Genomic DNA, 23263 nt, shown 5'->3' on the forward strand with positions numbered 1-23263 from the left:
AGACGTTAGTGACCGTGATGTAATAAAGCCACACTGGCAAAGGAACGATAATAAAGGATACATGTAGCCTGGAGTTCACATTGTTTATTCAGTATTACACAAAGAGATTTGAATGTGACTTCCAGGACAGCAATTGCAATGGACATTAAATGAAGGTAATGTAAACAAAATGACATTATAGTGGACTACAGTCAAGTAACAATTCAGCTGGGCTATGATAAATTTAAGACTAGTAGCAGAGCTGGCCAGCCCTTATAAACCAATATCCAAAGGTAAGACATTTCTGTGGCCAAGGTAATCAAAACAAAACAATTAAAAAAATATCCCCAAAGACCATACAGAGATGGAAATCACTGCAAGTAAACTTTTTTTTTTTTTTTCCCAGTATCAGTGTAACATCACAAATATCAGGGAAATAATTCGAAATGATGACATGCTGGTACAGAAACGTCAAATTCACGCTTCCAAATCAGAGGATTATTCAAATGCATGTTCAGTCTGGGACAAACGGCGTTTTCTCTCTCCAGACCAACCGGCCAGTTCTTATTTCATCTTTGTTCTCCACATTTATTGATGCAGAATAGATTTACAAAATAACTTAAACCTACACATGTTCACTGAATTCACCAGAATGTAGTAGAATGTTTCACATAATTTTGTACTGCGTAGCACAAACTCACTGAAGGCACTGCAAAGTAGGTAATAGCAAGTTAAGCTACTGGACACGGTTGTTAACCCCTGATTTATCAGCTTCAGTAGGGTTTTTCAAACTAACATCCATCCATCCATCCATCCATTTTCTTCTGCTTATCCTGTTAAGGGTCGCGGGGGGGCTGGAGCCTATCAAACTAACACACTTCAGCTAAAAAAAGAGTACGTTTGAGACCATATCTGTTGAGCAGCTGCACATCTGGGTTTCAGATTTAAACAAACCAGTGAGAATGTGAGGCTGTAAAAACTTTAAAAACATCATATTTAGCTGGTTCTAATAATAGTGAACCTATTATTCGAGCAAAAAAAAGGAGCCTTCAGGAAATGTCAGCTAAAATGTGTCAATTAAGTAGATTGTGATATAACAAGGTTTTTTTTTTCATATGAACCCTGCTAGCAAACAGGCACAGCCCTGCTATCGTCAACAGTGAAGATGCTAACGTTTGCTATTATGCTAACATTAGCCTTTTAGCTGTGTCGCTAATATTTTCTCACCCTCACCAAGGAGTACATGTCATCACCGGAGTGGGTCTGTTTGATTTTTAGCAGGACATAGAACTAATTGGTATTACGTTCGATGGAAACAGAGGTAATATTACAAGGAACGATGGAATAACTAAGGATTCACGTCTCAGCTTCAGGAAGCCACCTTGAGAGAATGATGTGGATCGGATTCTGCGGGAATCCTGTTTCTGGTGGTTGTGAAGATATTTTGACCACTAATAAACTAATCAGTGTTGTTAAGAGATAATTGTCATTGCGATATGGTTGGTCTGCTGACAGAGAACGTGTTCCCAGGTGAAGCGCCATTTTCTCCACAAATCCCACCTGTAAAATGACATTGTAATCATGTCTGCCCATAACAGTTTATAATCCACATCTCCTTTCATGAAAACAAAACAAACAAACAAAAAAAAAAAACATGGCTCTGCAGCCTACTGAGAAGAATTGCATTGTTTTCCAGGGCTTTCCAGGATTTCGAGTTTGAACACGTCCTTAAATATGAAATGTGCTCAGTCTAATATAAACAGTCATAAAATCTTCTTAAAGTTGCATTAGTTGAATTCCTAGTAAAGTATTCTGCTTGGGTGTTATCAGGTATTAATGTATATTTATAAACAACGATGTTAGATTTTTCAGCCCTTAAAATAGGGTTTTAATCAACCACAGCCACATTAGCATAGCAAAAACCCTTCTATGTACAAACAATTACAGGTCTACAAACTACGGTCCAGTAAGAGTTTCTTTCCAAGGAAAAAAAAAAAAAAAAAAGATTGCACAAACAGCATTTGATCAAAGAAGAAAGAGATTTGTATCAAGTAATTTTAAAAATGCACAACAGATCCAGGTGAGGAGGTATTGGTTTGGAGAAGGCATTCGGGCCTGTTATCAAAAGCGTACCATTCATACTACAAGCGTACGGATCTATCTTAGCATAATTTCAGGAGATTTTCACTCAAGGAATTAAATTAGATGGAGAGCGATGTCTGCTTTACAGCAAGCCCAGCGAAACCTGATAACACAGAAATGTGATTTTCACATTCAAGGAGAAATGTAAAATATCTTAACTAAAAAATCTACAAAATAAGGATTAATAGAGATTTGGTAAAGGCGAGGAATCTACTTAAAAATTCAGGCATTGAGCTAAGACAAGGCCATTTGTTCACATAGCAAGAGGATAAAAATGAAATTTTTTTTTTTTAAAAGAGAGAGCGATGCTGCTTTCCAGTCCTCTACCAGGCCTTTACCATTTCTAGCCATTCAGATGAGGAAGACTTCACTAAAAACAGTTGAAGCCCCTCAATACAAGTAAACAAGATGTGAAATATTAAACAGGGGGAGCTTTTAAATAAGAACTCTCCCTTCACATGTTAAATAGTGAATATGTCCATTGTTCTGCCTCTCCAGGGTGATGAATGACACTCATGATTCTTCTCTGAGTCCATTAATGCTTATTAAGACCAGAAATGTGTCTACAATATTGCCACAAGCCACCATTAGTATTTCCTCTGTTTTAAACATTGCAACATGGACAAAGACTCGGGTGGATTCATTCACTTGCATGTGTGTCGCAGAGGCCACTGAACTCAATCAGACTGAAAGACTTTAACCTTGCCAAGGACAGGAGGACAGGCAGAGACATTTCTACTGAGATCTGGGCTTCACTTTTTCCATTATGCGGCTGCTCTTATCAACAGAAACACTAAAATCCGGTTAAATGGAGCCATTTTCTCATTTGCCTTTAGAGGTCATTTTTCATGCTTGAAGAACTCCACTCACTTAGACGACACAAGGGGCTCCATTGTAATAATCCAGAGGCCCAGTCTTGCACAGGCTGGTAGACACTCGAGGACCAACTCTGCGACGTACACCCAGCTGTGCAGCATCGACGGCAGAGACAAAGCCGAGGAGGCGACTGTCTCATGGTTTGATCGATAAAAGGAATGAAGGATTGACCACTGACTGCTCTCATCGTTTGGTCGCACCTTTGCTTAGCAAACCATGTAAGAGACAAAGCGTGGAGCCACTAGGCGAGCCGATATGGTGTGAACCACAGAGCCCTGGCAAAAATAGAAGACTGGGTGTAGCTTTGATAAGACGCTGGTCCAAGTTGCTCTGGGGCTCGTAAGTGATGTGACTCACATTTGTGTCGCCCTCTTTGTGACGGCCGCTGCCTCAAGAGGAGAAACAAAGGCTGCAGCACTCCATGCAGATCTCCAGGCAGTCGGCAGACTCACAGCAGGCATCGATGATGCCACAATCCATGTCACACGGCAGGTCACAGTCGCCGCACTCCTCCGACGCACAGCAGCAGCAGAAACACGAGTCATCACCCGCGCAGGAGCCGCAGGTGGCGCAGTCCAGCACGATGTTACACAGCGTCAGGAACTCACAGAAGAGGCAGGCGAGAATACAGTGAACACAGCAGTCTGGAGGGAGGGACAGGAGACAAGTAGAGAGCCTTCATAATTATTGTATACGTTTCTTTTGAAGGGAGCATTTTCACATGAAATTCCAGTGAAACAAATTAAAAAGTGACACTGGACTGGAGGTGGAAACAGTTTTGTTTTGGACATGATCAGAGTAATATGAACAAACCCCACGTCAGTGAGCACGTCAGGACAAACCAGCACTTCAAAGCACAAAGAGGTAATTAAAGGTCTGACAGTGCTAATAAATTGAGATCGGGCTTTCACCCGGAAAGAGACACTCTGGTCCAAGAACAGCTCAATCCAATACCGGTGCAAATCCTGATCAAAGGGCAGATTAGTGAGTTAGTTGTGACATTTGCATTAATTTCTCAGGGAAATATTTCATGGACCTCCAAGCAACAACTCAAGCATATTCTTATTACTTTTGGAAAAGTATCCAGACATATTTGATGGCTTCAGTGGTGGATTTGCACATAACAGGGGAGGGGGTCTATTGGTCTTGGAGGAAGTTTGGAATCTCTGAGCCCTTTTAGTTTTCAAAGTGATCATTTTCGTCTGCTTCTGGTGTTTGAATAATTAATTCTACGATGGCATTTGCACTTGGTCAAGTTTTAAAAAGTCATTTATGTTACAAACTTTCAGCCAGAAATACACCTTGTCAGTCCACAGCGCGTGTACCCATAGTTGGTACAGTGAGGCGTGAGTGGTTGGAGAAAGAATCGCAGCTTGCTGCCGCCATTTGTGCATCTTACCATCCTGCGCCTCTGTGGGAATCTGGGAGCTGTTACTCTTGGAGCTGCTCTTGGAGCTGCTTTTGCTCCTCTTGCTGCTCTGGGAGGTGATGGACGGGTTGGACTGCAATTTCTTGGTGTGTCTGGGTCCTGCTGAGGAGGAAGAGGACGTGGACGAGCCGCCTTTCGGGATGGAGCCCAGTTTAGGATGCTCATGAGGACCGCCGTTCCTCTCCCCGTTGGACTGGAGTGCGTGCGTGTGAGGCGCGTGATGATGCGGACACTGCGTGTGAGGAGAGTGTGTGTGTGCATGGTGCTTGGTTCCGTTGCGTAGTTGGCTGCTGGGCTGTGTCCGACATGGCTGGGTGTGGTGGATGGGTGTGGATCTGGCAGCCGGCTGACCTGCAGAGACACCAAGGTGTTGTTGTTATTGTCCTCACATTAGATAAACAAACAAGTCAACAACAAGCAGCCAATCCTCCCCTTTTGAGTTGCTGGACCAACCAATGGTGACCTTCACAATTAATCTTCTGATCATTTTCCCGACTAATTGATGAATCATTTAGTAAAAAAAAAAAAAATGTCATGAAAATTAAAAAAAAAATAATAATTAAAATATCCCCTCATCTGTCAGTCTTCATTTTCTGTCATAAAAGACAAATCCTCATATTCAAGAACCTGGAAGCAGGAAATATTTCACAGTTTTGCTTGAAAAAAATAGACGCCATCTTCCAAAATAGTTGACAATACATTTTCTTTCTTCCCACCATCAATCATCAAAGTGGTTGATTTTTTTGTGGGAAAAAAATTGTGAATTGAAATGCTTCACTGATGATGTGATTTCAGTGGTTATATTTTATTTGTGTGAGAATGCACCAGATGTGTGTGTGTGTGTGTGTGTGTGGGGGGGGGGGGGCTATGGGAAGTTCAATTAAATGACCTTCCCCAAAAGACACAAAGCTGAAGGTAAGAACTTGATGTTTACTGAGCTGACCCTTGATCCGACTTGTCTAGACTCTTGCACCACGAGAAAGAGGAGCAGAGAACTTCCTCCGTCTTGGAAAACTCATCCCTTCATTACCTGCAACTTCATGAGCATCCAGTTTTGATAGAAAATCCACGTTCCCACTGTCACAAACGCACATTTGTTCATCTTGGCTGCGTATTTAGCGTTAGCGAGTGCTTACTTAAGTTAGAGAGAATGAGGCAGAGAAGCACACCTTTGCTGCCAAGGCAAACACACACCCTGAAAAGAAGAATAAAACTGAAGTCTGTTTTTTATTATGGTAGCATTTAATACCATCCTTTTGAGGCCCTAAATATTTTCTTGACCTGAAAGCATGTGGTGTCGAAAGGTGCGGTGAGACTTGACAGGCAGGCCAGAGTATGACAGACCCACAAAAAAAAATAAATAAATAAAATAAAATTATCTGAGTAGAAACCATGTACACACAGACACACACACACTTGGACTGGGAGTGTGGTCCTTAGCTCGAGCTATGAAACATGACTGGCAATAAAAGCGTCTGTTCGATAACCGCTCCGAGACAGATAACCCAACTAGGCCTGTTTTGATTGGCCGATAGCCCTGCTCACACAACCAATCCAGTGTTATTTAAGATTCTTTCATTCAGCGTTTTCTAACTTTGCTCCAGATGTTTGGCAGGCAGCAGGGCCAGTGTGTGTGTATGTATGCGTCTATGTGTGTGTGTGTGTAGGCATATGCAAAGGTAGAGAAGGAGCCATAGTTTCTCTTCTAAAGTTAGTCAGAAGTCAATACATGCTGCTCCCTGTGTTATGTCTACGTCTCTCTCCACCTCCTTTACTCCCTTGCTTCATCACCTCCCTTTAAGAATTTTGCACAATAGTGTATTTTATTACTATGAGCTGGCCACAGTGTAGCTTTTGGTAAGAGAAGAAGGGGATTACAGAGAAGAGAGGCATGGTGAGCACATTTTTTTTTAGTAGTCCATCTAGGTTTGTATTGTCCTCCAAGGGACTATGAGTTGTTGAGAAATTAGTACTTCTTCTGACTTTGTGGTATGTGTGTGTGTGTGTGTGAGTGTGTGTGTGTGTGCACGCGTGTTCATGAATATAGGACGATCTGGCACGCAGACAGACAAACAGTAAGAGACTGAGAGTCGGGACTGGCTCCAAACAGAGCCTGAGGTTAGACCCGCTCATACACACAAATATATGCATGCAAGAACACACACACACACACACACACACACACACACACACACACACACACACACACACACACACTCGGGCACATGAACACACACACACACACACACTCGGGCACATGAACACACACACACACACACACACACAGAAAAAAAACACAAAGTCCCTTTGTCTAAAACGTAAGAGAGAAAGAGAGAGAGAGAGATGAAGTGAGAAAGAGAGAGAAAAAAATGGGTTGCTGCTTGCAGATATTTGGAGCGGGCGGATGTGCATGGATGTGACTCATAAACACAGTGATTCAGCAGTTGGAGCTGGGTAAAAATAACAGCAAATACAGAGCCAAATGACTGTGGGATTAGCATGATGAGGCTGGGAAGCAATGGCTACCGCGGCGATGTTGCTCTGCCATGTATCTGTACATGTTAAGCGCGTGAGGCCAGAGAGACACGAACGTGAGTGACTCACAAATGACAAAAGCACACCTTCCCCATTTCACACACCTCGCCTTCCTCTCCTGGCGTCAGTGCAACCTCTACTTACACACCTCCCTCCCACCAGAGAACCATTGTTCCTCTCTCTCTACTTATCCTCTGTTGGAATGAGCCACCAGGATGATGACGAACGCATCTGTCCCTGCTCCAGCTGCTTCATCCCGCCGTCCCCTCTGGTGCATTTGGTCTCACTATGTAGGTCAGAGCTTCTCAAATAGTGGGGGGGCGCGGCGAGGTGTCAGGGGGCGTGAGAGGCGGGGGCGGGGGGGGCTTTCAGTATTAGTGTCTTCATTCGTGATTGAACGATAAACAAGCCTCCACTCACTCGGTGGCATGACAGGAAATAACTGAGAACCACTGATGTAGGTTAGTGTGTTGGAGGGATTGAATAGACAATGGTGTTGTGCTAACTATGAATATTAATGTTTGATCATTTGATCATTGATATTGCCACTGCTTGTTTGGCACAAAAATGATTCTTACAAGTTTCATTTTCATTTCACTGAACATTTTACAGCGCCAGTAAAATATCGAATCGACTAATCTCTCAGGAACATCTAAGTCTGCCTTTATTTCATGCTCAATTTGCAACTATGTTGAGCACGAATGGGACAAAGTAAGCTGGTGTTGTGAAATGCTGTTTTTTAAAACACTCTCTTAGCGAATCCTTAACTCCAGCCTCGATAAAAAAATGCATTTTTTTTGGCTTTCCAGTTCAGATCCTCAGTCTTACTGTTCACCTATTCAACAGGATAGCTTATAAAATTATGACTTGCTTTGGATACGCCCACTTTCCTGTCTTCCAATTGAATTCCTGCATTTAGATTTGTCACGACGGCTTGTTTGCCAAAGTCGTGGAGGACCCTTCTCTCATGTACTGTACAAGACTGTTGTTTCACAGTTAAATCATGACTCATCATTGGAGAGAAATGTTTATGGTCCCTTACATTTCAGAAATAATTAGCATCTTAGTACTTTACATACACAAATAGCAGCTCGCTCAAATAAACAGATTTTAGCACGGATAAATACTTTGCCTCTTAGAATGTGGAAGCATGAACTTGAAGTTTGTCAGATAAGTTCTTGCTCCCTTTATACTTGTGGATTTAGGCATCAGTGTGGCTAAAAATGGTAATGTGTTAGGTTACCGACATTAGTGGTTTAGTGAACTTTACTACATTTTTCTGTTACTTGTAATAACAGGTTTGTACAGTGAAGGAGGATTAGTGGGTTGTTGAGGTAATTTTAAGTTTAACTCTGGTTTAAACCTGAAATTTCCTCAATAACAGGTTTAACCCCGGGTTTTCGCTCTCCCAAAGATTGTTCGTGTTGCAGATGTACTTTGCTCCACGCCAAGTTGTGTTGAGCTGACCTTCTGATGACATCACTGCTGCATTGCTTGAAAGATACAGAATTTGTTTGTTTTTTTTCCGCACAGTTGAGAAGTTGTCAACCAGCAATTTAATGCAAAGTCAGCAGCTATGTGAATCTTTTGTCGTGCTGATACATTTTTAAAAATCAAAATATAACAGCGAACCTACAGAACGTACAACATGATGTGCACACAGTGCGTGACGGTAACTTTAGTGACAGGCTTAAAACCAATCATGTCATTCACATGTTAATCAGATGGTAAACTTCATTAAAAGTATAACTAGGGTTACAGAAAAGTAAATATAATTGTATATATGTATATTATAATTGTCTGATGTAAGAAACCAGTGTGCAAATAGAGAGCGGGTCAGCGTCCTAATAAGCTCATTTTGTCTCATAATGCTCTACCATATGCTCCCTGACTGTCTCCATGTTACGCAACGAGCAAATGTTTTCAGTTTAGTTTAGGCAGGCTCACTATAATCTTTATTCAATAGACAAATGTAATATGGAGATACAGCGGCCATGTCCAATTTCATTGTGCTTGTTATTGTATTAGAGACACGTATTTAGGATCAGTTGCTGGAGCTTGTTTTGGCCCCCGAGGGTGCACTCCAGCACAGCACTTCTAGTAAAGTGGCAGCTACCAGGACACTCAAACTGATGGTGTAGCTGTGTCAGTTTAATACAGATGCCTTTAGATGACCTACATACTCAGACGACATCATCCCCCAGCTGATCCATCTTCTCCATGAAGCAAAACTGGATGAAACTAATTACAGTTTCGAATCAATTCAGCTGTTGTGATCTTTTCTTGCATGTAATGTCACTACTGTTGACAAAGTTGCACACATGTCACCGTTACCATCGTAGGTATTTTATCTACAGACAAATGACCTCATCACTAAGCGTCCTGCGAACTTAATCTGGTCAAAACAAATACATGTGATCCAACTAGCCTGAAGCGGGCAGATCAACATCTCTACCTCGGTGGCACTTACGAAAAAAAAGAAAAAAGCCTTCATTTTGTTAAACACTGCCGCTTTTGGCCAGAGGCGCCAAAACAAACTGAGGAGTTCATAGTGGCTCCTTTCAGTGTGAAAATGTGAAACCAAACATTGGTGATATTTTCAAGAAGAGTTGCACAATTAATCGGCATTTAATTGCAATTTGGCCGACAGTAACTCTCAAATAGCAGGACGTCAAAATATTGGTAAAAGGCTAATTGCGTGTAAAAATATCATGAAAGACAATATCACGGTGCTGCAGAGACGTCCCGAATACACATCACATCCTACAGAATTAACAAGACATCTTTGTTTGTTCCACAAAAATCACGTATTTAAAGTCTGTTACTCGTTTTTCTTTCAAATGTATTTAGCTGGTAATTTATGTGTTTTTTGTTAAAAAGTTAAAAAAAAAAGTTCTTGAACACGTTCAAAATGGAGAGTCACCTTTTATCTCTTAGCCAGAATAATCTCATTTTTATTTAAAGATCAAAAATGAAGAAGATCCCAGATACTCAACTTGTACCCCTTTAAGCGTTTACACGTCATAAACTAACAAGATTTAAACACCGGAGGACTAAAAGTCCATTGACAAGTTTGAGCCTGCACATGTTGACGACACTTTATTTTGATATGACAAAGAACATGGATGAGTATAAATACTGATGAAATTTCATAAATAGCAAAGTAACTTGTGTTTGGGTTTTAAAAAGTATGACATACACACTATACATTTACACAAAGGAACAACTTTCTCAATAGCCGTAACTCTGAGAGGTCTTCAATTTAGTTTGAGGCTTTTTTTTCTTTTTGGACAGTCAAAACTCTATTTGTTCATTTCAACACAACTGTCGGTTCATTGTTTTGCAACATTTGACTCACTTTGTCTGAATTTCACTCGGCAGATGAATGGTAAGAGTGTGCAAATATTCGGGATAGAGATCTGTATTTTGAAGAAAAGAGTGAGAGACGTTGGACGCGCAGGAACAACGTGACGCACAGCAACATTATCCTTCAACCTGGAAATCACCCAAGCAGACATGAACCCTGGCACCAGTGCCGTGACATCACTACCCCCCACAGCTGGACTTTCCATCACTCAACTCTTGAACATAGTTATCTAACTGACAGTAAATAGTAAGTATGTGTTTATATGAGGAAGAGAGGCAGTCAGATATAAAAGAAAGATTGAGAGAAAACAGATGGAAAACAGCTTCAGCACAGTGACTGCGCTTTAAAATAAAATACAACCAGAATACAACAGATAGCCAAGTTCTGATTGAAAGCCAAAGTTGCATTTATTGTATGTATTTGCATTATAATAAAAAAAAAAACAGGAAGTCACAAAAAAGACATTTAGAAAATGCTCAAATTAGCACCTCATGCCTCACCGCTATAAATATTACTCCGCCATCGATTGGAACTCAGTGTAAAGTTTTTTCTTCTGTGCTTATTTTATAAACTGTGTGGCTTTTTTAGCGTATTTGGTTTGGGTGGTTTGTCTTTTGAGTCATCTTTCCTCTATGTCTGTAAAACTGGATTGAATTGAGCTCATTTGTGGGTAAAACAAAACAGGCTTTAAGGCTGTGTTCAGACCTGGCACCAAGACGCATCCTGAGCGATCTGATCACAAGTGGACAGCTCTGAGCACAGGTGTGTGCATTCAGGATGCATTCAGATCACTGTTGCCACGTGTGACCTCATTTCTTTAGCAATGTGAACACAAACTGTGTCCTGGGCCACACTGAAGGGCTCATCAGATAATGTCCTCTGTCTAAATGGAAACATGTTGATTTGCGCAAATGGCAGCATATTATTATCATTACAGAACGTCCGATCATGTGAAAAGCCCATAGAAATATATTACCAGTGTGTCAAACATCTAGGGCGGATCGGTTTGCCAGGAACACGTCAAGGAACAGAACCAGTCTGTATTGTTTTGATTTCTCCGTCTTCTGCTTTTAATTTCCGAATTAATAGACACGGGAAAAGCATCGCTGCGCCACATTCACTCTCTTTGTCAAAAGTCAATGCAGCTCTCCCATCAGCTCTCCTTAATCAACTTAAACAAATAAATCAAACGCCACATCAACCAAAACTAGACAGTAATTCTTTAAGTAGAAATTAAAATGTCAGGGAGCTACACATGTGGATGTGTTACTCGACACCATCCACAGCAGAACATATTGATGATGCATATTGTTCTTTGCACAATTGGAGCCACATACACCAATTGTAATCAATACAAAGATAGATGTGCCAATTAAAATCTTTGTACGTGGAGGTCGTATGGTGTTTATTTGCATCTGGGATCTGATCACAAGTGGAGACATATTTTTAGGTTACTCAGAGCTGTAAACTTGTGACTGGTCACTCAGGGTGTATGTTAATGCTAGGGGTGAACAGGGCCTGAGGCTTTAGGAAGATCTGACATACACAAGCACAAATACACACATGCGCACGCACGCACACACACACACACACACGCGCGCGCGCACGCCTACTCCTGTATTGTCACCTAGCAACCCTGTACACAAGAGTATAATTTTCTCTAACTCACTTTAAAAGCTTAATGTAGCTTAACTGTGTTCCTTCACAAGATGTCACAACACATCTGAGCTAGCAAGGCAGTTTTGCGTTTGTTTTTGGTATTTAGCAGTTGGTAAATGCACAGTCTCTTGAAAACATTAGCACAAAACTAGCTTGCTAGCTCAAAACACACTAGCTAACGTCCCTGTTGCTGAGGCGTCAGTAACTAAGCGTCAGCCAACTTGCTGGACTAGTTAACTGGGTTTAATTACATGAGTGTGTCTCATGGCCAAGTGTCAGTCAGACCATACGTCATATTCTTTCTATTTTCTTTTTTTTTTGTGGAAGCGTCATAACTTTTCATGATAGGGGCATTGCTAGCTGTCATAGTGGTCATGAATAAGCATCATTAAATTGAAGCAAATATATTCTTGAAATAATATTAGATTTGCTATCAACAGTTCACATGCTTCGCTGCACTGATGACAAGACATCCAACAGCTCCTCTCAGCACTGACAAATCTACTCGTGCACAAACAAAGAACACTGGCACCATGGTAAGCATTTTTCAAACTGAGAAACAGAGTCAGACTGGAAATGTCGTAAACACTTCGGTGAACCTGTAAGTGTTGAATTACATGTGCCGTTGTTGAGTCAAAGTACTTCAACATCTGTGAACATGTGTATCCTGCTGTGAGTGTGACGTCAAAGGCAGCAGTGTGTTTGTGACATCACTGGCAAGAAGTGTGTCTCCGCATCTGACTCAGGCCGTAACACACATTCACATATGTTACCAGCTATGTCTGCTCTCTCTCCCTCCCTCTCTCTCTGACACACACACACACACACACACACACACACACACACACACATCGGCCCAGGGCCAGACATACTACCACTCTGATGTCATCACTGCAAGACAGAACATACGGGCTGAGGAATTTTCTGTTTTTGCTTCTGTTTCTTCACCCTTTCACTCACAATCAACTCCCAGCTCTCCTCCCCTCCATAGATTTCACACATGACCTCACCACCAGCTTGAGTCACTCATATATGATCACTCTTTATGCAGACGAGCAGGGATCAGTGCTGAAGAACAGTGAGGGGCTACAGATGATGAGAGAGGGGTCCATGAATGTAAATGGGGAGGCAGAAAGAGAGTAAGGCAGTGTACATTGTCTGAGCCTACTATAGTTGCATAACCTTCTCTGCACAGCATATGGAACTGGTGGGTTTCATAGATTTTTATTGGGATGTAAAATGACGCAGAGAGAGAATGAAAGAGTCTATTGCATCTTCTAGCGTGAGCCTGAAAATAGGCACATGCAGCAGACAGGACAGGTAGAGGCCAAACCACAGACGGAGAAAGCAGACGTTCACACACCTACTCACACGTAGCACCAAACACACTCCATTCACCTACTTATCCATTTCCTGGCTGAACTGACGGTCATTCAGTTACCACAAACCAGCTATTACGACAATGCAGGTTTGTTATGTTTGTGCCTGGATTCCAGGAAAATGCTCATAGTTTTCTGACATACATGTTAGTTTATCCAACCTTCCTCTCACCTCTCTGTTCTTCCTTTCATTCATCAGTCACTCACCCTCCCGTCTTTCAGTGACAGTAAGGACGGACTTAGACACATTTTGATATTTTTTGACAGCCTAAGGAGGCAACCCTAGCTCAAGAGTTGTGGGTGTTATTATTGTTGAGCTGAGTCCTGTGAGTGAGTAAATGACAGAGTAGAACTAGGCTGAGAATTGGGTTGAGATTCTACTTATTTCAATCTGGAGTGAAAGCAAGAAAAATATATGTCTGCATAATGACAGCATACTTGCGTAAGCATTGGCTTTGATACAGAAGGTGCAGTCAAGCTCCTGCAGACAAGAAGAGTGAAAGAGTCTCTCTCACTCTCTCTCTCTCTCTCTCCCCCTGTCTTTGGCTGAGATAGAATCATAGGACTGTTAATAAAAGGGGGGGAAATGGGCTGTGGCGGCCGGTGATCTCAGGAAGGAGGACTTCCAGGTGTTGTGCTCCTCCACACTAGCGAAGTAGGGCAGAGAGGTGCTGATAGAGCCAGTGAGAGTAATGAACAATTCGACAACTTTTTTTTGAGGAAGTAGTTTAGACTTGGGGAGCAGAGAGTTAATGGATAACCAAGGATGTGAGGCACCTTCATCTCTTCTCAAGCAATTTTACAATGTAAGTTAAAACAAGTAGTGCCAATATTGCAAGATGGAATCCAAGTTCTAGGTTATGTCACAGCCCAGCCCACATGTTCTGTGGTTTCCTCTATTGTCTACTGTGGATCAGGAGTAAGTTTTAACTTAAACATACTTTAATACGCATGATTTAAGCAGCCCATAAAAATGATTTCCCATAAATCCAGGCCCTTAGCAGATTGAATAATAAGTCTATTTTTATGAATATTTCTGGCATTATTCATTGATAGTGGCCAAAACTGAACCAACAAAACCAAATGAAAGAGGGTGCCATGAAATGTCCCCTGTAGGAATCGAACCAACGATGCTGTGATGTAAAATGGCCACCACATTAAATATGACACAGATTAATTTCAGTTAAAGAGATGGAGAGAAAAGTGACAGTGGATGTAGAGGTTTGGCGTGGGGGCAACAATGATATAAGCCAGACTAAAATATCTCAGCATGAATCTCCTAACAGTGGTGACGATGTTAAACCCTGGGTTTCTAACCAGCCACTCTGACTCCGTTTGTTCTGGCCGTAGATATAATACATACAGTGTGTGTGTCTATGGTTCTGGCACAAATGGTGTGGTTTCTATGGCGATGCTGTCATTGTGAATGCCTGGAGCAGTATGTCGTCATGGGATGTGAAAAAAATAGACCTGCGACCCGTGTTGCGTGTTGACGGACGTGTTTAAATGGTTATAAGGATTATGGACTGCAGCATCTGCCATTACGCTGACATGAGGACGAACCAGGTGCATTTCAGGCCTTCTGCTGCTGACGACGTTGATACAGGGACAGAAGAGACGTGGAGACAAAGGAGAGAGAAGCAGACAGCATAAAAACAAACAGTTTAGGACGGATACTGACCCAACAATCAACAGACAGTCAACTGTTTTTAATTGTAAAAGGGCTCGAAGGCCTGACCACGGCCCTACTGAACCACAACGTGTGTGTATGATGGACCAGGAACGCTAGTTAGCATCAATAAGAAACAAACGGCTATAACAACATGTAACAAGAGCCATGCTTGGCTGGAAAAATAAGAGCTGTCGTTTTATTATTGCAACAAAAATACACGGCTTTTATTCTTTGTAAATGAACACTAATCCCAGACACTCACTTTACTTTTTAGAAAGATTGACGTGAGAAACTTTGACTAAGAGACTGCGGTTAGTTTTAGAAGCTGGAGGGAGCTAAGTGACATCAGGACTGTGGCTTCCTGTTGAGTAAAGCTAAGATTTAATTGGGACTTATTTCAAGCTCAGTGATACCAAGATGTCCCTTAAACTCTGAATAATTAAAGGAGACTTACATAAATGGAAGTAAAAATCCACAGTCCGCCAGTCTCGCTCACCTACCGTTGTCATGGTAATACCCTAACAATACCAGCTTCAACAAAGCAGACCAAGAATAAAATGCAGAGAAGCCGAAAGGAAGTGGAAGAGAGGAGGAGAGGTGTTTCATTTCAAGTGTGGAGATTTGGGTGGAGACTTTTTTGTGTTCGCAAATCGAGAACTTAACCTACTTTAGCTGACAATGTGGATATTTCCGTCTGTGAGTGTGCATATGTATTTGTTAAAGGTCAGGACAATGTGACTCATCAGACCAGTGATCGGCAATGGAAATACAACTCTCACCAGTCTCTCTCCATTTGTGTCTCTCTATGTGTGAATGTGCATGTGTGTGAAAGTGGGCTATTTACTCACATGTGATTCTCTTGCTTGGTGTCGTGAGCTCCGAATGTGGGAGGCTTCTTTTGCTTCCATTGTCGCCTGGCAACCTTTCTGGGGGGACATTTGACCTCAATATGAGGGGCTCAGTGTAGGTGTTGGCCACATCTAAAAAAAAACCACACACACACACAAAAAATGCACAATTTAAACCAAACACTACGTTGATGGTGATGATGAGTTCATTTTGAAGGTGACTCACACTCCCGGTTTTCTTTCCTGTAAGCTGCGTTTCACGTGGATATTACAGATATCAAATACAAGCTGTTTTCCTGCTTCTAGTAAACATGTCAACTCACCGTCATCCACATCTACTGGCACTTCATTTATTTAAACAGAGTTGTTCTGCTGACTTCAACAAAGCAGAAGATTTTGTGTGTGTGTGAGTGTGTGTCTATGTGTTGATCTGTCCTGAACGTGCATCTGGAAGTAGTTAAATCCAACCCCTTGGGACTGTTTAGGGGTCTCTGTGCACGCTTGTGAAACCTGAAATCTTGTGTGTGTGTGTGTGTGTGTGTGTGCGCACGCACGTGTGTGTGCGCACACACGTGTGTGGGGGTTTGAGTGTGTTTTAGAGTGGACGTATGTGTGTTTAAATGCATATATGAGAGGACGTACATATAACATACATACAGTAAATATGTGTCTGGGTGTTTTATGTGTTTGCCGGTGCCATGGAGTCTTTTAATGAAGCTGTTATTATGCACGCGCGCACACACACACACACACACATACATACACACACACATACATACATACACACACATGCACTACACAGAGGCCTTCAAAGCAGAGCAAGCTTGGGCCTCTGAGAGGTGCAGACTCATTCCTAGCCAAATGGGTGCCAGCTGGGTTTGATAAACACACACACACACACACACACACACACACACACACACACACACACACACACACACACAAACCAAACCACGTCCTGTGTATGGACTCAACACTTCCCGGCTATGTTTATTTACTCTATCCACTCCGGCTCACTTCTCTATCTGTGCTCTCATTTCTGTCCTCTGCCTCTGACAGTCACATTCCGTCCTTGCTATAGATAAATGTATTCAAATTATTTGGTAGAACTCCACAGATAAAGTCACGCTTTTACTTTTACAAACATAGTATCTACACAAAAAGGTATAAATTCTCAAAGTAAAAATTGACTTTGTTTCAAGAAAAAGACAACACTGAGTGATAGAGAGAACAATGTGACCCAGTACAAGGTGAGTAACTGGGAGAATCCCCTTCTGCTTTTTCCCCAAATACAACAACTGCACTGATACTACGGCGAATGTACACTAGTCGTGTACCTTACGAAGGAAGGAATCATGGTACATATGGTGGTCCGGGCAACAACATGAAACCATTATCACCCCCAAAACGAAAGCTGATCATCAGCTGATGATGATCCAAGTTTGTCATGTGAATATGATTGCATTTTCATTTGGAGCTCAGCTGATCATCATTATCACCGTCATCATTAATTTTCGGACGTCCCATGATTTGCACGATGCGGAAAACAAAAACAGATTCACAAAATTTAATCATAAAAATGGAATGGATTGTGGAATTTGCCAAAATAGGAATGAAAATGAGGGCACCACCTAAGTGTTTTTTGTTACATTGCCTTGGAAAAATTATGCTATTAGTTCCATTGGTGTCAGTTACGTGTGCTGCTGTCTGTGGGCGGGGCTCCGCTCTTCCTCCTCCACACACAGACACACACGGACGAGTCAAAGAGACCCTCGGAGGCGACTGCACTTCCTACAAATGTAAAGCAACATTTGGTCGCCCTTGGACATTTAAGCCAACGGTTATCACACGGTCACTCGGGGCAGCAGCTAGTCTGTGCCGCTAACAAACCGCCTACTATGAGTCAGGCAAGACATGATGTCATAAAAGGATTGATTTGTCAGACATTAATGTGCTCAAATTTGAATCAAAACTTATTGATTAATTGCAGGACTTAGCGGGTCAAAGTTGAATGGTTAAAAAAACAAAACAAAAAAACAATACAACTGCAACTAACAACAGTCTAACAATATCTGAGATTATTTATGGTGCCACACCAGACTTAACTGGTAATTGTAAATGAAGCAATGTGCTGTAGAGGGATGTCTTTGCTCCACTACTGATTGAACAACAAACTGAACTGTTTTATTAAAGTCTTAAAGTAGTGCATCTTTTTATTGAGGAGGAGGAGGAGGAGGAGCAGGAGCAGACAACTGAAATAAACAACAAACAAAGATAACCTTCATCATCTACTCATGAGTTCACTCATCTTGAGGTCTCCCATGACTATACAAAATCATGACTGTAATTACATCTAAATGATTAATACTAACAACATTATTTCATTCTTATGTCTCTGGTTTACATTTAACACGGTCGCAAGCACACTTTCATGTGACGGAACTGACTTGCAGCTCTTCTGACCTTTCATTCCAATATAAATACAGCATTTGATGACTTCTAGTTCGCATTTTTGTGTTGTGTTTTATTAAACTCGGATCTCTTTCGAAAAATCTTTATCAGTGTTGATGTAGAAAAACAAATGTCATCGTGTTCCATGTTCATGTCAGAGGAGCTTGTAGTTTGCAATGGTTTATGGACCACCTTTGCCATGCCAGCACACTTGGTGCATACTTTGCAATAAATAACAACTCAAATCAATTCTATCATTGATTAGATTTTGTTCATATTGCTAATGAAGAAACCTTTGCTACTTCTAGTTGGAACTGTGAACTCTGCAACTCTGCAAGCACCATCAGTCTGAATGGAGTAGCTCCATCTCTGTTGTCCAGAATTATAAAGGAAGTCTATATCAAAGCTACTGGTCTGAATCACTGGGTTATATAAGGTGTTCTACGCTTCCAGGAGTCTGTCTGTTTGTGAGCATTTTTGTGTGTGGTGGGATTTCAGAGCGTGTGAAGTTGGATGAGATGTAAACAGGACCTGAAGGGAGCTTCCTACTCTTCCGCTCCGTTAAGACAGTGGCACTTAAATCCTACTCATTTAGACTACCTGTAAACACACACACACATGCAAGCAAGTGCGCACACACACTTACACACACAGACGTAACTCATACTCAAGCGCTACCCTTGAACATCTAGTTCTTGCTTTATCTGTGTGATTGTCTCCTGCATGTGGAAGCCATTTCTAAGGCCTTGTCTTCCATGTTGGATCCATTAGTCTCAATCAGCCTGCTTCAGATACAAAAGCCACAAGTGAGAGCTGCTGCCTTCCACACTGCCAGATTTCTAGTCTGGATACGTGTGTGCATACAAGACTATGTATGTCACTGACAAGCAGTATACATCTTTATCTGTAATTACATCCATTCCTCTTCATATCTCTGCTATATCTGCTTATTTCATTGGACTTTGAACACCACTGTACACCATTTCAAATCTCACAAGTTAATATGTGTACAATTCATCATTCGCCCCCCCCAGCCCCCACAACTCTAATTACCAATCTATATTTGATGTTAAATATCAATTAGCACATCAGAAATCATTTCGCTTCCATTATTCTATGCAGCTGTTCTCCATTTTGTCCCAAAAAATGTGGAGAACTGATCATTAAAAACATATATTTCATTTAAATGCCAGCAGGCTACTATTGACTTTAATGAATGCAGACATTTGGCAGGTTTTTTAAGAATATAGAGAACAGAAACATAATCGCAACAAAAAACTGCTTTAGGTGCCATTTATTGGCTATACTGGAGTTTTATTCTCATTCAGTGGAAGCTGCTTCCCGAGGCCATTATGCCATTATCAAAGCCACACGAATGGCGTGCGTAAGCATACTTTGTGAAAGGAAAAGGCAGTTTTCCTCAATGTAGGATTCCATGACTCCACAACAATAATTTGAAGAGAAATCTGTTGTGAGAAATGCAGTTTTAGCTAAAGTAGCACTACTTTGTGTTGAAGTTAAAGGGAGCATCTCTGCTATTGTTTGGGAAATTCTGATGTGCAATAATAATGTGTCATCAGAATATCTATATGTGCAGTCATCTAAGCTGAAGTCTCTTTCGGTGGAGTGCTATGAGTTAAACGTGTGCAGGTCCTGACTCAGTCAATGCTTTCCCTCTGTAAACGTTCTTAACCACGATTGTTGGAGCTAAACACATCCCCACCAAACCCCTAGTGCCATCCAAGCAGGCCTTCAACCAATTGTGCGTTGGCATCAGCATCAAACCACCAAACCGCTCGAGCTCAGAGCCATTTCTGAGATCTGAGAAAGATGAGCCTCTAATTCAAATCAGACCAGAGCAATCAAGAAACACTGAGGAGACCTGGCTGTGTGTTTACATGTGTGGCTGAGTATGTGTGTTTGTTTGTTCATGTATATTTTAGTTCATGTGTGTGTGTGTCTTCAGTTTCGGTGTATGTACACGTGTCAGTGGGGCGATCCGGAGGATTTTGCTCTCTTAGTAAACAGAAACCATAACTAATAAAGCAAAATCATATGGATAACATAGGTGAGTGTAAACTCAGTCTGCCTTCCCTCCAGGCATCACCTCTGCCTATTAATCCACCTCCCCCTCATCTCTACTGTTTTGCTAATTCTTCTGCAGGAGCCCAGACTTCTACAATGCAAACGCTGAGTTGATTGTGACACATTCTGCAGACGAAGTCAGGGGGGCCAACTTGCATTAGTAATTACCAACATGATAAAAAGATAAAATTTCAGGTGGGAAATGTCTTTGGCAACATGTTGGATTTGAAGATGATGTGAGTTAAAGTGCTGCTGCTCTTCTACTGTCTGTGCTCACCTATTTACTCTATTTCCATCAACAGCAAAATCTCCTACAGAGCGATTCTTTATACACATTTTCTGTCTGTTACAAGACTGAATGACCATAATACAGAGACTGAATTACGGCCAACTGACTGATCAGCTGCTAAAATTCAGATTTCTTCTGACAAATCGGCCTGATAGCTTTGTTTTGAGGGATACCAGGAGATCAGACGAACCATCCTGGACCTTGTAGACCGCCGCCCTTAGGGCCACCACTGTCCCATCTTGCCTTCCATGAAGATTTTCCCACTTGAGCATTCTAGTAATGAGTTCCACAGTTCAACTAAGTGATAAGGAGTTATAATCCCTCACTGACATTCCATTTGAATGCATTGGCATGGGTTTCATCTGACTGTTTTTGGTAGTCCTACTACACACTGCGGTACCCCAAGGGAGAGCCCCTGAGCACCATCTCTCCAAAGAAGTTGCACAGGCACTGTTTCAGGTCCTCTCTGGATCCAAAAAGAGATCCTGACTCACTGAGGTACCTTGTTTATGATACAAACACGGATTAAACTATACAGGCTACTGGGAATGAAGTCAGTTACAACTAGCATGTATCACACGTATCAATATAAGCAAGAAGTCAGTGATTCACAGTTTCGTTCACAAAGATGATCAGAACTGGGACAGGTGGCTCAGTGTGCTGGTGTTTGCAGTGCGGGAGGTGCCCCGGGTCTCATTTTATCCCTTTGAAATGTTTTTTGGCAGGATATCATGCTGGGTTCTGGACCTCGTTAAAGAAAGCTGGAAGGGAGGTCCAAGCCTAGAGAATTTGCTCAAGGCTCAGGAGCGTCAATGGCGCCTGTACAACAGAGGAACTAGATTAAGACAATTTTCAGCACCAGACAAAGTATTTGTATTGCTTCCCTCTTCCAGCTCTAAGTGACTTGCCAAGCAAGTGGTTTGCAGGTACTAGCAGTCAGCTTATATTTCTCAGTCCAGGAATCATGACACATGTAAAAAGAAGAAGATATGGAGCAAGCTATGAAAAGATAAGGAAAAAAACCAACCCCTTACTGTACCTGCTGCAAACATATTTCCATACTTTCTGTCATAGTCAAAATCAATACCACCTTCAATGCTGTAGGAGGAGAGACATGGCTGGAGCTCATGAAGAGATTTTTCCCTCTTGTATCACTTCTTAGTAACACCATAACACAGAAAGAACCAGCCACGTATATTTAGCTTGAATAATATAGTGACCCTCTCAACCAACTACTAAGAAAAACAAAATTTTCCCCCTAAAATTATACCAGATGATGTCCTTGAATTTATAATTGGACATTTTTTTGGACAGTTTTGCTGGTGTTGGTTGAGAGGGATGCTAATAGCTTCAAGCTAAATATACGTGGTGGCTCTTTCCACATTATGGAGTCAAAAAGAAGTGATGCAGGAGGGACAAAATGCAAAATACACTTTTTGAGTCAAGTGCTGTTTTGGGGGTTTGGAAATGTTTATTGGGTCCATCCACCAGGTTTAGATATCACTAACTGAGACGTATTGCACATAAGCAACCTCCTCTGACATTATGGGATTATTATTATTATCAAAATATGTTCACGTGCAAGTCTCTTGGCAAGTGCAATGAAATAATGGACAGTCACAGTCAGTGAAACAAACATGAATTAGTAGATGGGTCATTGACTAGTTGCGGCCCTTGATTTTTTTGAATCAGCATTTCAGGATGTTTCTTATTTACTTGATTGCACATTGAATATTTTAGGGTTCTACATCATTTAAAAACATAAGCATGCAAATGCTGGGTTAGGATAAGCTTTTTTTTATTATATTTGGACCTTTTAAAGACCAATGACCAACTGATTCGCATTTGCAGTCCTGTACAGTCAAATGGGAGAGAGAGCACATTTACGCCCTCCTGACTGATCTGTAAAACCTAAAAGGATAAGAGCCGAGAGAACCTGGAGGGAAGCCACAACGAGATGAGGTGGAATAATGTTTAGCAATGCAAAGTTGGAGGAGACAACTGTGTAGTAACTCTCCAGCCAGCGGTAATGACTGGAACTGATTGAAACCACACACACCACGAGTGTCCTGACCAGGACAAAAGATGATACAAAGAGAGAACACACAACCACAGCAACAGTGTGGGTTTTTAGATCTGTATTCTTCATCAAACATGCATGAACACACACACACACACACACACACACACACACACACACACACACACACACACACACACACACACACAAAGAAAAGAAAGGAAGAAACAACTGTTTAGCTGCGGTCCAGCAAAAAAGATGAACTCAAGCATCCCTCAACACACACACACACACACACACACACACACTAGGGGCTGTAAGAGTGCAGCACTGGAATATGTCCAAGATCAGAGATTATAACTGCTGAGAGAATGAAGCAGTGTAAGCTCATTAAAGACAAAAACTGTCTGCTGTTGAACAGGCTTAAGGGCTATTTAATTGTGTTGCTTAGTCTTTGAGATTCCTCTGGTTCCTGGGAAAATACAGCTAACTGAGCATCACACTGGCGTGTCTAACACAAGGAGCTCAAGCT

The 23263-nt window shown here is 41.6% G+C and overlaps 1 protein-coding gene across 1 annotated transcript in view; it reads right to left on the reverse strand.

Moving 5' to 3' along the window:
* Positions 1-83: 83 nt before the first annotated feature.
* The window catches only part of mdfi (MyoD family inhibitor), a 35050-nt gene continuing 11870 nt past the window's right edge, over positions 84-23263 (reverse strand). Inside the window, exons 3-5 of the mRNA XM_086198948.1 lie at positions 15887-16018; positions 4397-4777; positions 84-3641 (exon numbers count right to left, since the gene is read on the reverse strand). Coding sequence (XP_086055074.1) covers positions 3388-3641; positions 4397-4777; positions 15887-16018 — 767 coding nt within the window. The 3' untranslated portion in view covers positions 84-3387. The remainder of the gene's footprint in view (positions 3642-4396; positions 4778-15886; positions 16019-23263) is intronic.

Source organism: Aulostomus chinensis, chromosome 3 (assembly GCF_037954235.1).
Source record: "Aulostomus chinensis isolate RoL2024-O1b breed Wild chromosome 3, RoL_Achi_v1.0, whole genome shotgun sequence".
NCBI classification, from domain to species: domain Eukaryota; kingdom Metazoa; phylum Chordata; class Actinopteri; order Syngnathiformes; family Aulostomidae; genus Aulostomus; species Aulostomus chinensis.